General features: G+C 31.8%; 2 protein-coding genes and 1 pseudogene across 2 annotated transcripts in view; 2 read left to right on the top strand and 1 right to left on the bottom strand.

The window, feature by feature from the left end:
- Positions 1–2,698: 2,698 nt before the first annotated feature.
- Positions 2,699–5,481, top strand: LOC140974353 (BTB/POZ domain-containing protein SR1IP1-like; annotated as a pseudogene).
- Positions 5,482–10,092: 4,611 nt separating this feature from the next.
- Positions 10,093–12,133, top strand: LOC140974352 (peroxidase 51-like). The gene is made up of 4 exons (XM_073437746.1): positions 10,093–10,404; positions 10,482–10,682; positions 10,798–10,963; positions 11,494–12,133. The coding sequence occupies exons 1-4, from the start codon at positions 10,183–10,185 to the stop codon at positions 11,898–11,900; spliced, it is 996 nt and encodes a 331-aa protein (XP_073293847.1). The 5' UTR covers positions 10,093–10,182; the 3' UTR covers positions 11,901–12,133.
- A 3,094-nt stretch (positions 12,134–15,227) lies between these two features.
- Positions 15,228–15,698, bottom strand: part of LOC140972647 (LOB domain-containing protein 37-like) — a 1,887-nt gene continuing 1,416 nt past the window's right edge. The window contains exon 2 of the mRNA XM_073435029.1: positions 15,228–15,688. Coding sequence (XP_073291130.1) covers positions 15,228–15,688 — 461 coding nt within the window. The remainder of the gene's footprint in view (positions 15,689–15,698) is intronic.

Below are 15,698 nucleotides of genomic sequence, written 5' to 3'. Positions count from 1 at the left end.
ACTAGGAATGATCACGTGCGATGCACGTGGGTGATTAATAATGAAATATATACTAACAAGATTTAAATAATTTTTAAAATCGTTTAAATAACATCTTGTTTATGAGTATTTATTGATCTAAATATATCAAAACACAATAAATAAAAATACATCATAATGATAAATCAAATATATTCACTTATTTATATAACATTTTTCAATTTGCATGATTATAACATAATGACAGCTCTCTCAAATTAACAAAGATAATTTTCATCCAAATATCATTCACAATGGAAAACAATAAAAATAAAATTAAGAGAATAGTAAATTTTTCTAAAATCAAAATCACAATGTATTTAAATGGAGTGCATATAGTGACTGTCAAATAAAATTCTCTTAATTAACTAAATTATCATAATGATGTTAAAATAAAACCCCTAAACTTGTTATTAAGTTAAATATCAATTGTGCTTTTGCTAACTTTTAACTCCTTGCGAATTTTGTTTAATTTTTTCCTTTTTTAGAATAGATATTACACATCAACTCAAATATTTTAAACTGTATAGTAGCTCAATCATCATGATTCGATCGATGTATCCAACAAGGACAATTATTGCACTCCAACAATATCAATAATTACACTAATTGCAATATATGAGAATTGATCTCATGCCTTTGACTCTTATATATACCAATTGTAGAATCATGCATTTGCCGCTTTACCAAAAGTTATAACCAGGGTAACGATGCAACATTAACTAAAATATTTTAAAATCGTAAAACAATTCAAACTTCACATTTCGATTTTTATACCTTACATAAATTAACAATTATTGCACCTAACAAATATGATATAGTTGTTATTTTACATTCTAGAAATCATTTTTCTAAATCAAATTTATTCTGACTAATCAAATAATTTAATCGAACACAAAGTAGTTTTAATTACTAATAATAATTTAAACACAAATATTAATTGTTAGGGTGACCACTATATGTCCTCACCTATGCTTCATTAAATTGCAATCATAATAATAAAACACAATGAATTGGTAAACATAACTTAGTTAATTTATTAAGTGAGTAATATTAAATAACAATTTTGTTATTTTGAAATGTGAAAAATAGCTTATATATATATATAAACTCATCATATATAATGCAAAATTAATTAATATGTAGAAAAGAGAAAAAATTGTTTTTTATGTATGTAATTTCATCATATACAATTAGAAATTAATTAATAGGTTGAAAAGAACAAACATTATAACAAATAATATATTATATATGATGATTTCGTAATAGAATAGTGTTAATATAATCATATTTTGTATTATGTTTAGAACGCAATTGAAAATTGATAACAAAATATATAATAATAGAAACTTTAATTTTAAAAACATTTTTTATCTAAAATATTATCATAATACATAATGAATCATAAGTGAAATCATTAAATTGTTGATTAACTATTTATTTAATTATTACTTAAATCAATTTATTAGAATTTGTCAAAAATTTAGCATTTATTATCATCTACATAAAAATATCAAGAGCTTCATAAATTCATTGATATTAATTAAAAAATTTAATTTAAATACATAAAAAAATTCTTAAGTTCCTAAAAAAAATTATTTTATAGTTATATCTGAAATATTAAACATTTTATTAGAAGTTTTTTTCATATCAGCTATATAAAAATATCAAGAGTTTCACAAATTTATAGACATTAATTAGTAAAAATAACTTAAATTAAATATATAAAATTTATAAAAAATAATATAACGTGTTTATAATATTATGAAAAAATTGAAAAATATAGTTGAAGAACTCACAAATTTTATTAGTTATATTTTAAAAATTAAAGCGAGTTACACCCATATATGGTACAAGATTTTCTACCCCGCAATGAGATGTACAACAATACAAGTAGTAAAACCATAATTAAAAAATAATTCATTAAAAAAATAATTTGAGAAAAGTATTGCAAAATTACAATCACAGAATAATTTTACGTTAAAAAAATATTCTTACAAATAATCTTTAACATATTTCAATATCTACAAAATATACGATGCTTCTTAGTTCATATTTTAAAATCAATTTGTTATAAAAATGACTTATTTATATGTAAAATAAAAGAAAAGATAAGATATAAATATTAAATATTCATTAGCAACCATGAAGAAATACACTAATTTTAGTAACAAATTTTAGTAGCAACAAAGAAAAATAATGGGTAAATTGATAAATTCAATATACATTAATATCCAAAAGCATTTAAGATAGACAATAAATTATAAAAGAATCCATTAAAAAATTATTGATTTAATTTGCTAAATTAAATGAATAAAGGTATATTAAAACATTCACAATTAGAAGTGATATATTTATATGTATGTTAGATCTTAGATTTTATTAAGAAATGTAAATAAATAATTTTTCTGGCCTAAAATTTAAAAAAGAAATAGGAATGTGTATTAATGTCCAAATCCATTTAAGATGGATAATGAATTACAAAAAACTCCTAAAAAAACATATTAATTTAATTTGCTAATTTAAATTAACAAAAAAATTTAATTAAATAAATTTTTTGGCATAAAATTTAGGAAAGAAAGAAGAATTTGTATTAATGTAAGTGGTATATTTATAAGGATATAATATAAATATAAATATAATATAATATAATATAATATATGTTAGATATATATATCGAGATCCAGGAACGAAGGGGAACTGATTCGCTGTACTTTTACTTTAGTTTAATGCAGCGAAGCTGAGTCGCCATAAAATAATAATAATTAAATATCAAGATGCTGGATCTTGACCACAAGCAGCACACTGTACAATCCAATGATGCAAATATCTATTCCAAGAAAAAACATCGCCTTTCTGCTACCATGAAGAGGACTAGCGAATGGTCAACTTGATTTCTTCTTTAATGATCTTTCGCGCGCGCGCGCGTGTGCAAGATATGTATGTTCTTGATTTTGGGAGTGGAGGTAGAATCTGATCTTTTTCTTTTGAAATTCAACAGGGTTTTTTCCCATGAGATTCCTACCGATGTTACTGTTATTGCTGGAGGAACCTCCTTCTCACTGCACAAGGTAGATTTTGTTATTAAGAGATAAAATGCTAATAATTCACCAATTGCTTGATTTATGTCAGTTGGGTTTTGTTATTCAACGTCATTTTGGTTAAATTTCATAGATAAGAATTGAGTAAATTTGATATATGTTGAAACGTACAGTTTCCTTTGGTGTCGAAAAGTGGATACATGAGGAAGCTGGTTTCAGAATCCATAGATGCTGATCTTTCAATCATCGAACTCTCAGATATCCCTGGAGGGGCGGACGGATTCGAACTTGCAGCAAAATTTTGCTATGGAGTTAACTTCGAAATCAGTACGGAAAACATATCGATTCTAAGATGCGTGGCCGAGTTTCTTGAAATGACTGAGAATTACGCGGTCGGAAACTAAATCGGAAGAACCGAAGCGTACATAAATGAAGTAGCATTAACAAGTCTTGCGGGGGCAGTGTTCATATTACGTTCTTGTGAAAATCTTTTTCCCGTGGCAGAAAATGTTAAACTGGCGAGTCGATGCATTGATACAATAGTCTCTATTGCGTGTAGAGATAGCCAATTCGCTGCGCCGGTGGAGCCCAAAAGTGGAGAATTACATGACTCGGTTTCGTATAATTTTCCTGTCTCGAAGCTTGTTGTGGATTGGTGGGCTGAAGATTTGACACTGCTTCGAATTGATCTGTTTCAACGGGTTATTGTTAAGATGATATCTAGGGGATTCAAGAAATATGCACTTGGTCCAATACTAATGCTTTATGCTAAGAAATCTCTTCGAGGTTTGGTGAGGTCTTGCTCCATGAATTTGCTTATTATACAGTATACAGACTCGCTAATGTGACACATTTTTCTGAACATTCCAGGAGTTATTTGGAAAGGGCCGAAAGAAGATCGATACAAAACAACAGCACGAAAAAAGAGTCGTCTTAGAAGTGATGGTTGGTCTTCTTCCAAGAGAGAAGAACTCAATGCCTGTTAGCTTCCTGTCTATGCTTCTTCGAGCGGCGATATGTTTAGCCACAACATTTGCTTGCCGGCTTGACTTGGAGAAGATGATTGCTTCTCAACTGGGACAAGCTGTGATAGATGATTTATTAATTCCTTCTTATTCTTTAAGAGGAGACACATTGTTCGATGTCGAGACCATACAGCGAATCACAATGAATTTTTTCGAAAGTAAAATGGAGATAAACAGAGTGGAATATGATGCAGACCAATGTTACATTTCCCATTCATCAAATGAAATGGAGAATGTGACAAGATTAATTGAGAATTACCTTGCAGAAATTGCTTCTGATCATAACTTATCCGTTCCCAGGTTCCTTGACTTCGCAGAACTTATCCCTGAACAGTATAGAATAACTGATGATGGAATGTATAGAGCGATTGACATATACTTAAAGGTATGTTGATTATATAGAAATTCAAAAATGGTGAGGTCTTATGCACAATGTTTTTTTTTTTTTATCTAAACCATTCCGTTGTATAGGCACATCCCGCGGTAAGCGACACGGAGAGGAAGAAGATTTGCAGTTTAATGGACTGTCAAAAGCTATCTCGTGAAGCTTGTGCACATGCAGCACAAAACGACAGGCTTCCGGTTCAAACAGTTGTTCAAGTTCTTTACCACGAGCAGCAACGCCATGGGGAGGTCGTGGATGGTGGACTCCACGAATCGTCCCCTGCTCTTAATCCACCTAAAACCCCAGAACCAATGGAAATTCACTCGATTCCAGATGAAGACTCGATCACAAATCTACAGAGGGAAAATGAGGACCTGAAACTGGAGCTATTGAAGATGAAAATGAGATTGAAAGACATAGAAAATCCTTCAATTAAAATACCAGGTGATCATGCCAATCCTTCGGTTATCTCGCGCACAATGTCCATTGCGGATAAGCCTTTTTCGGGCCGGAAATCATTATTAAGCTCCGTGTCGAAGAAACTTGGCAGGTTTATTCGGCCTGAGGGGAACACACCGGGTTTCAAAGGCAGAGTTAAAGCAGGGAAAGACAGGCGGCACTCTATTTCGTGACACACATTGTTTAAACCTCGGAAAAGAGATCTTGGCCATTTTTTTTGGGTAAAAATTGCATTTGAGATTCATGTATAAGCTTTAATGTGCTAAAAAAAACCCTTTAAAAAATTAATACAAGTTCAAATCTACTTGTGATTTAAAATACAACCGAAAACACCCATCCTTTGGATTTTTTGGCATATTGATTGAGGTGGGAACTGTATTTTCATCTTTTGGTTGTCTTCTCTATAAGGGTTTTTAGCACATTTAACTCCATTAACAGGTTCAAATGCAATTCCATTTGCTTTGTTGTAGTCCCTTTTCCATGTTTTTGCTCAGCAATAGCTTCTGTGTGACGTCTGTATAAAATTCTTAGTGCAAGCACATTTTGATTGGCAGCTTTTGTGATGGTTCATGATTTTTTCATAAATGCTTGGTGCATGATGAAACTTGTGTCTTTTAACTGAAGTTTGTCTTTTTAAGTAAAATTTTTGGTATAATTTTACTTCTAAAATAAATATATGTAACGGATAGAAACAAACGTCGAATTCATTGTGGCTACAAGTTTAACTCAATAAATTTTCCAGTAACTTCTGTACGTACATATTGGATCGCATGCGTTGCGCACATACAAACACACACACATATATATAGGTAAAATGTTTCGTTTTCTGTTGTTTCGCTGGCATCATGTTTATCTGCTTAAGGCCATCTCCATTCATCCATTTTAATTATATTGAATACCTACGCCAAACACAATATTTATCCCAAATCTATTTACTTCAAACGATACTCTAAAATAAATATTCGAAATAATTTTTTTTTATCGATTGAAGACATTCTAGCTATTGGTATATATATTAAGTGTTGGTACTCTAAGGTATGATTGATTGATTTGTAATCTATGTATTATAAAAACATGCGATAATACACTATTAAACCTTACTGGTGAAAACTGAATATATATTCTAGTTAATAAATTTTTTATTCACTATCATATGTACGAATTTAAGTTATAATCAAAATTATGGTGGACATTAACTAAAATTATAGAAAATAATTAAACATCAAATGTAATATAATAATTAAAAAAAGTTAAATTTCACTTATTAAAAAAATTATTATTAGTTTCAAATTTCGAGCCAATAAAATATTATAATTTTTTTATGTAGTGTAATTAATTTTTATTAAGATATTTAATAAATATAATTTTAAGTTTACTGAAGTTTTGTTACTAAAACTCGAAAAATAAAATAAATCGTGTTAATAATTTTGATTTTAAATTATTGTTAATAGCAAAAAAAATATGTTTTTAAAAAATCCAAATGAAAGGAAAAATGTGTAGAAGAGAAAAGAATGAATTAATTAGTGTTTGTATTGATATTATTTTTACTATAAATGAATGTGATTACGTGAGCTTGAGATATTTCTCAATTAAATATTTATACAAATCTTTAGGTTGAATCAAATACTTTTTGGACATTTTATAATTATATCTTATGTTTTAATTCTTGCAATTAATAAAATTTCGTGAAGTTATTAAAAGTCNTGATGATAATTTGGCCATAGATGTCATGTTTCTGGTGCCCTTTCTTGCATACGTGTCCCAAGCTAGCCTTGTTAGCATGGAAAATAAGAGTAAACAGACACCATTCATGTGATCTTTTTGAGAAGGGGAAAAGTATAAATTTTGAATGATTTAAAATCTCCTTTTATTTGAAATTTGGATTCCCAGTTTTTACCCACGAAATTATCAATTGGAAGAGGAGAACTACCAAAACACAAGAAAAGCGAAAATCTGGTACGGAAATTATCAACTCAAATTACCTATTTTATATGATTTGTCTAACTGATTTTACTTCAGATTAGGTAAGGTGTTGTGGGCCGGCCCACCATTTTGGCGGATCAAGAAATTATCAATTCATCATCTGATTTTATATGGCAGAACGAGAAAGTTTGGCGAATCTAAGCTGCGAAATCTCAAGTTTAAGATGAGATTTAGTATTTGAGATAAGATTATAACAACCCGAGATCTCTCCCAACTAAAAGAAATACTTTAAACTAACGGGTGTTTTATGGTTCATATTTATTTACTCAACATGATAATTCATTTATTATATAGTAATTTCAATTTTGCATTTGTGCTTTGATCATTACTAATGTTTCTTTACGAATTAATTTTTTGAACAATAATGAAAAGATAAAGGAAATCAATATATTAATAGATTTTTTCTAGTCTTTTTTACTTTTTGATCGTTTTAAATTAATTTCAAAATAAAATAGTACTACATGGTTATATATATAACAAAGTATATTAATTTAAACTACGATTTCTTGCACGTATAAGCCAATTATCCAATAAAATATTAAATAGATTATATTAGAAAACTATAATCTATTATACAACTGGGTGAACAATTTAGTTTTGATGTGGATTTCCCACCTTACCAACTCCAGCCTTCTTTATGTGTGATCATACATCAAATACTAACCAGAATTTTTTTTTTGTTTAAAAAAAAAAACAAATATATCAATTTTGATATGATGTTGCAAACTCACGGTGTAACTCACCAATATGATGTGATGAAACATAGTAAAATTGTACGTCAAATATGTGAGTGTCACCTCATCGATGCTTATATAAGTGTGCACGGTGGATGTGCAACATATCAGAAATATATATATATATACACACACGTTGGTGTTGTGTGTGGATAATCTTAAATATCATTTGACCAGCTAGGCTGCTTCAATCCTCAATTCTGAAGAATATATTATTCAATAAGATATTCGATGCCAGAAGCCTCGTGAATACCAACGAATAAGTTCAGAAAATTTTAAATTATAATGTTCCAAATTCAGTGCATGATTTACAAAGATACGGGACAAAACTAATATTATACTATAACAAAAAATTAACGTAAAGTTTAAAAAATAATAATTTAATTTGAAACAAACTAATTAATGTCCTATTCCAATGGAACAACCCTTGTTCCATCATGCAACCGTATCTCTTAGATTAATAGATTTTTAGATGGAACATATTTTTTTTTAACAGGAAAACTCGAAACATTTATTATTGAGGGCTAATATTTTTCGTTACAAGAAGACCAGCCAAATATGGAAAATTATCAAACACTAATTAACATGGTATGGGGAAGAACAGGAAAATTTTGCTGAAGATTAGGCCAACGTTGTAGCCAACCTCCTAGCATGGAAAACAGTCTATTGCTAAGTCAGATAATAAATCTTTTACTTCAATCTGAAGCATATACCAACATAACTCAAATCACTTTTTGGCTTTGTAACTGCTTGTATTGCCAAGAGTGGGTCGGTTGATAAAATCACACGATGGAAACCTTTGTCCCGGACAATCTCGATCCCTTCTTGAATTGCTAGTAGCTCCCCATAGACAATGGATCCTGGTTTCGGGAATACAGGCATAGGACGGGAGTTCGAGCTGTCCATCTTTGCTTGTCCGTATTCATCCAAGTAGCCAGCCACCCTGTTAGATGGGAATCGATCGAGCTGTCCATCTTTGCTTGTTGGTATATTCATCCAAGTAGCAGCCACCCTGTTAGATGAGAATCGCAGATTGCGATCCTCACCATTGTGTACCATCCTACACCTTTCCCCCAAAACCATCCAAGCTTGACAAAAGAATTCTTCCACTTGTGTTTTGCTGGTGAGTTCCATTAAACGAAAGCATACATGGCACCTATTTTTCTTCAAACTCTTCCATACATCATTCTTTGTCAAGAAGTTTCTTACTTCCATACAATAAAATCGAGCATGACATGTTTTAATGTTGCCCTCATTAATATCTACATATCCTAAAGACTTCACTAGCTAAAGTAGATTTTATCAATAATTAAAAGTATATATAAGTCAAATTTGCAACTCGTTTTCTCTATTAATTATTTGGAGAACATTGTCTATGACATGTTTCGGGATCATTTATTTTGTTTTTAATTATTGATTAATATTAGAAAAGTTTATGCATATGTTCAGAAATGATGTCAAACTCATTGATTTTTCTAATTTTGGCTACCGCTAGAAGTATGAAGAAATTACGGTGTAATGACATCACTTTTTCTATCTTACACGGGAAGAATTTCTCCGTATACAAAAGATTTACCTTACCGTTATTATTTCGATCTTAATCTATTACTATATATAATACAAACATGATCATATGTCCACAGAACGAAGGGAATTTTTTATTTTATATTTCCCTTTCTAACGTAGCATGGTGAATTGTAAAACTGCGCAAGAAAGCCCATTGTAATTTGGATGCATTTGGAGGATTCCATCACCTTTTGCTTTCATCATTTCAAGAATATATTCACTATTACTAGTCAACTAAGAAAGCTGCAGGCAAAATTAACATTGCAACAACTATAGTATTTTTTATATATGTTTCTGTTAGTAATAAAAAATTAAGGCGGCCAGAATTAAATAAATAAATAAATAAAATTCACCTTGAAATGTCTCTTTCGAATCACATATCAATGAACAAGCGCACCCGAACACTAATAACTTTTCTGCATGTCGTTTTTATTTTTCTAATTAGTAGAAATATTCGACGGCAACTGGCAAATTTGACTACTTTTAATTGTTTACACATTTGGATTTAACTAGAAACATCAATCATTTCCAGGACAAACCAAAGTATATATAACGTTTAATTTTTTTTTAATTAGAAAATCTGGAAAAATTAGCAAACTCGTGTTTGCTTTCTTTTTTTGTCCTATAAGTTGTCCAAATTTGATTATAATACAATAAGTTCATTAAATTTTTTTTTTACTTTAGTCATTTTTTGAGATTTCCACCTAAAAACAACTAGAAGAACAAAATTTTGACAACTTATAATTACATGGCCAAAAGCAAAATTGTGCTAACTTAAGGGATGATTTTTGCAATTTTTTCCAAAATTTTGCATTTATTAGTAAAAAAAAAAACATGTTTTTAGTTTGATTAGATGGCCATATAGTACCCGTGAATATAATCTTGTGTAAGTTTCAAACTTTATTTCATCATATAAATTGAGTCACTTCTTGCACCTAACTAATACTTGGTTGGCACACATACCACACTGAATGGATTCGTATAAGCATCAAACTACTTTATTGTTACCACTTTCTTTGATCATTATTCTGTTCTCGAGCTCGGCTTCAGCACAACTCAGACAAAATTTCTATGCAAACATTTGCCCAGATGTTGAAAACATAGTTCGACAGGCCGTCAAGACGAAATTCAGTCAAACTTTCGTTACAGTCCCGGCGACCATCCGTCTCCTCTTCCACGACTGTTTGGTCTCGGTACGTACCATATCGACCAATCTTTTTCACAAATTTCGATTCCGGTTTAAAAAAAAAAAACTAAACTTTTTCCACAGGGTTGCGATGCATCGGTTATAGTGGCATCAACTCCAGGGAATACGGCTGAAAAAGATCATCCGGATAATTTATCATTGGCTGGGGATGGATTTGACACTGTGATTAAAGCCAAAGCAGCAGTTGATGCTGTTGCCAGATGCAAGAACAAGGTTTCTTGTGCAGATATTCTTGTGATGGCTGCGAGGGACGTCATTGCGTTGGTTTGTGTAGTCGATTTTTGTTTTTAGAGATGAGAATCATATTTCTAAGCAATATAATATTAATGTATAAAGTTTGAATATCTTTTATATGGTCATTTTAATGGTGTTCGTGTAGGCGGGTGGACCCTCATATGCTGTGGAATTAGGGAGATTAGATGGGATGACTTCAACGGCTGCAAGTGTGCAGGGAAATCTGCCTCAGCCGACCTTCAACTTGGATCAGCTTAATGCCATGTTTGCTAGAAGCGGATTAAATCAGATAGATATGATTGCTCTCTCCGGTAATTTTTCGTTTTGATCCAATGTTTTGTTTTCAACGTAGGCTGATGTTCTAAGTTCTTCTTTCGCAAATTCGAGGGCCGTATTAAGGTCGCATCAATATTTCTGAATCTGTACATCGCCATGTTTGTGCTCAACATTTTCTTAAACTTGTCCTTTTACGTGTTAACCCAAAGCTGATATATATAAGCATACGGCCGAAAGTAAAACAAAAGCAAATATATATATGCATGGGTGTAGTTTAGGAATCCGGCCCAAAAAAATAATCTGCCAAGACCGGTTGAACCAAATATATAATTGTCATAAAAAATATTCCCGCCCGTACAAAATTGTAATAAAAAATATACAAGGAATTTTGAAATGAATAAGCAGAATTTATGTGAGATTTTCGAGTAGTGTGATTCTATCCATTCACCTAAAGTGATTGAAGCCCACACCACGTGCTTCATGTCTAGTTAGCTTCAACTTTTTCACAAATGGATAATCAAACAAGTCCATATAGATCCTATATATGATCATATACCTCGTGCAGCATGCCACACCGTTGGATTCTCCCACTGCAGCAGATTCGCGAACCGGATCTACAACTTCAGCGCATCCAACCCGGTGGACCCAACCCTGAACAGGCAATACGCGACCCAATTACAACAAATGTGCCCCAAAAATGTGGACCCTCAGATTGCCATCGACATGGACCCTACAACACCCAGGAAATTTGACAATGCATACTTCAAGAACCTTCAGAATGGAATGGGCCTCTTCACCTCGGATCAAACCCTCTTTACGGACTCGAGGTCAAGGCCCACTGTCAATACTTGGGCCTCCAATTCGCAGCTCTTTGATGCTTCTTTTGTTCAAGCTATGACTAAGTTGGGTCGGGTCGGGGTCAAGACCGGAAGAAATGGAAATATCCGGTTTGATTGTGGAAGGTTTAATTAGAGAGATTTGTTGATCATCAACACAAGTTGGTTCAATAACATACTATGTTGATTTGTGAATTTAAAGCACATAAAGATCATGTTGTTTCAAGAACATCGTGAAATAAATAAGATTTGGCAAGTGTTCTATGAAATTTTTATTTTATTATTATTAATTTATGTTTTAGATTGATAATTATAATGCAGTTAAAAATGGTCACGATTATCAAATATAATAATAACTTCTGTTGTTGTTGATTTTGTATTTATCATTTTAACAAAATAATCATTATGTTATTTCTTTATAAATATAAAAATATTTTAGAAGTGTAGATTTTTTTATGTACTAGTAAATATAATTTGTGTTGCACATGGAAGACATTTTTATGTTAATGTATTTGGTTATGTATTTTTATTCATCGAGTGATTTAGCTTAACACTCTTTTAGTGTACCGCTTTGTACCACTCGATGACTAAAAAAGAGTTTCTAATATATGTGTAGGATCGAACGTATGCTCTATCTAGCAGGAACAATTATTGAACTCTAACCATCTCTCTAATAACTACACTTCTTGTAATAAATGGGAATCTAATCCATTACCTTGACTCTTATACCAACTGTAGAATCGAACATTTCCTCTTTTACCAAAAGTTATAGCTGGTGGTATGATGCAACTCAAATCTTTTAAACCGTACACCAGCCCAAACACTATGGTTTGATTGCTCTACCTAGCAGAGACGATTATTGCACTCCAACAATGTCATAAGGTTTTTTCCAAAATTAATTGAACATGAAGAAATTGAAAAAATATAACACAAATATGTCATACTATCATTTATATTTATGGTGTCTTCCCATTAGAACAAGATTACAAGAACTTGCATCCATCTAGCTACTTTTATGACTAAACAGACCATTTGCTACTACACTCTCCTCATATAATGTGATATTTTTTGTTGATTTTTCAAGTTATAGAAATAGTCTACACTACAAATTTTCTAACGATGTATGTAATATAAATTAAAAGTGTATACATATGTTAATGGTCTTCTAAACAAAAATAATTAATAATATTTTTTTTCAAGTCACCTTGATTCAGACTTGGCTCTCAAGTTTTAAGATACAATAAAATGATGCATCTATCAACACAAACATGACTTCACTAAACTTGTATTAACTTTTTTTTTTTGAATGGTTGTTTTCAGAATAATTAGTTAAACTTGAATGAAGTCACATGCAAGTACGACAATCTTCTCATCAAATGGTTTCGAATTCCAGTTACTTCTTGTAAGATTTTATCGACGACTTCAACTGCTAAATATTTTGTCGTTGGTATTTCATCCTATATAATCAATTTCGTATTATGCAATAACTCAATAAAACCGTTTCGTTCTGAAATTGCACAATAACTTTCTTCAGTACAAAAATTCTTATGTATTAAACATTAAAAATACTTTAATTTGATTCCAATAGACCTCTTCTCTATAAATCATCTTTGAAAATGGAAGAAATACAACCATTAATAAGTAGCAAATAACTAAATGAAGTAGGCTATCTGATATAATTAAGCAATAATCTTAAGTTGCAGCATTTAACCGGCTCAATATACCTTATCTTTTTTCTTCACACTCAAACCAAATTTTTTTTTTTAAAATTAATTATACAAATAAACTTGTTTTCTAGATTACTGAACACATGTGAAAGAATTCAAGTGTGCAAAAAATATATTGAGTTGGTCTATCGTCATCATGCTTCATAGGTGGAAGGGTGTAAAATATATGTTTTAATATTCTGAACATATAAATTACAATGTCAGAAGTTACCAAAAAAAAAATCGTGAATAAAATAAACTATACAATTTTTTCAAAAATATATTTAACGTAAGTAGGACCTTATCCATTGACTCCATAGTTCACAGGATCCAGAATTGCAGACGCATGGAAGCTGGGGGACTCCATAGATTTAATTTAATTCCCAATCCAAATAATTTTAGACAAAATGCCAACGTCGGCCGTACAACTTGCTTCCACTTGAATTGAAAATCTAAGGTATACTTTATTTTGTCCCCATTTTCCTTTGTATGTATACGGCCATCCTTTTGGGTCTTAGCCATGATTTTATTTTATTTTATTTTTATCGAAATGTTAATGTCAGTTTACATGATTGGTGTTATATTATTTATCATCAAAATAAATAAAATTACACAAAAAAAAAACAATTTTTGGTATATAAACGAATCTCAGTGGAATAAACATTGACGCACGTCTCTTGCACGCTCCGAAAGCCAACTCACTCTTTCTTGCGATATATATCTCTTTTTTCCCCTCCAAGAATTAAGCTGTTGTGTCCGCCGAAAGGTCCCCTAACACAATATTTCATTCATTCGTTCATAAAAGCCAATTAGACACAGTTCCTATCACAACTTTCTTCCAATTAATATGTTGGGGTTTATATATATTATAAAGAGATAATATATTGAAGAAATATCTAATAATTTTCTTTGGATAAGTACGAATGGCTAGTTAATTTCCAAAGCCCACGTAATTCTTGGACCATTCTGAATTGTGGTGTATATAGTCAGCATTTGACCAAGCCTTCATTTTCCCCTCCTTTTCTTTGACAGCTGCACGATAATTAAGAAGAAAAAGAGAGAAATCTCGCGCCTGGGAATCTACAATTTCTCGCCGGAATTAATAAAATTCCCGGAAAAGTCGTTCTAAGAAAAACAAGAGAAACGAAATGAGAAAAGATGACAAAAAGCTAAGAAAAATGTTGTCGCAGCTTTTGGGAGATAACTAAGTGNATTAATTGCATCTTTCCAATGGGATTGGGATTTTGTGTTTGATTCTTCAATAATTCCTTAGGATCATCGAATGACAGCAAAAAATATATTATATAGAATTGCATTATTTTTTCTCAAAATTTTCAGCCACTGATCACGATCACTTACTGATAAAATTGCAAAATTATTGAGCTCACCATAACTTGTTTATCAATTCTCTCTCTCTCTCTGTGTGTGTGTGTGTGTGTGTGTGTGTGTTAGCGATTAAGAATGAGAGTAAGAATAAAAAAAGGAAAGAGTACGTAGAACAATATAGCTCGAGTCCAACAGTCATTGGGCACAAAATAAGTAAATTACAGGCAAGCCTTCATTTTCCCCTCCTTTTCTTTTACAGCTGCACGATAATTAAGAAGAAAAAGAGAGAAATCTCGCGCCTGGGAATCTACAATTTCTCGCCGGAATTAATAAAATTCCCGGAAAAGTCGTTCTAAGAAAAACAAGAGAAACGAAATGAGAAAAGATGACAAAAAGCTAAGAAAAATGTTGTCGCAGCTTTTGGGAGATAACTAAGTGAAGAGGTTCAGAAGTTTAGCTTCATTCGCTGTTTGATCTCCACAAGTTGTCGTCATAGATTCTTCAGAGTTCATCGATGGGCTTCCAAGGCGCCGCTTTTCGGGTGAAGAGTTTGCTTTCTTTCCCTGGAAACCAGCCGATAGACTGAGGTCCAGATCGGATAGCTGCATGATCTTGGCCAGATCGTCGGGGAAACGGCGGCGTTTATGCACCTTGGACCTCGAAATCATGCCAGGGTCTTGAATCTTGGAAGTGTTTGGGCACGCGAAGGAAGCGTCGGGGTTTGATGCATCGCCGAAAAACTGCTGGATTGGCTTCAACGCGCCACCCCGGAGGACGGTCTCAACCGCGGCCTGGCAGACATGCCAGTTCCCGGTCAACAGAAGCCCCACCGCGCCGTTGACGGGGTTCACTGTTCGTCCGGCTGCTTCGAACAGGAGCGACTGAAAAAGAGCTGTGCAAAC

This window comes from Primulina huaijiensis, chromosome 3 (assembly GCF_012295235.1).
Source record: "Primulina huaijiensis isolate GDHJ02 chromosome 3, ASM1229523v2, whole genome shotgun sequence".
Lineage (NCBI taxonomy): Eukaryota > Viridiplantae > Streptophyta > Magnoliopsida > Lamiales > Gesneriaceae > Primulina > Primulina huaijiensis.
This window is presented reverse-complemented; position numbering and strand designations above follow the sequence as displayed.

Coding starts and splice junctions, on each gene's coding strand:
- LOC140974352 (XM_073437746.1), top strand. CDS start 10,183: ATGGATTCGTATAAGCATCAAACTACTTTATTGTTACCACTTTCTTTG. Junction 10,405..10,481: donor TCCACGACTGTTTGGTCTCG/GTACGTACCATA, acceptor CTTTTTCCACAG/GGTTGCGATGCATCGGTTAT. Junction 10,964..11,493: donor AGATATGATTGCTCTCTCCG/GTAATTTTTCGT, acceptor TACCTCGTGCAG/CATGCCACACCGTTGGATTC.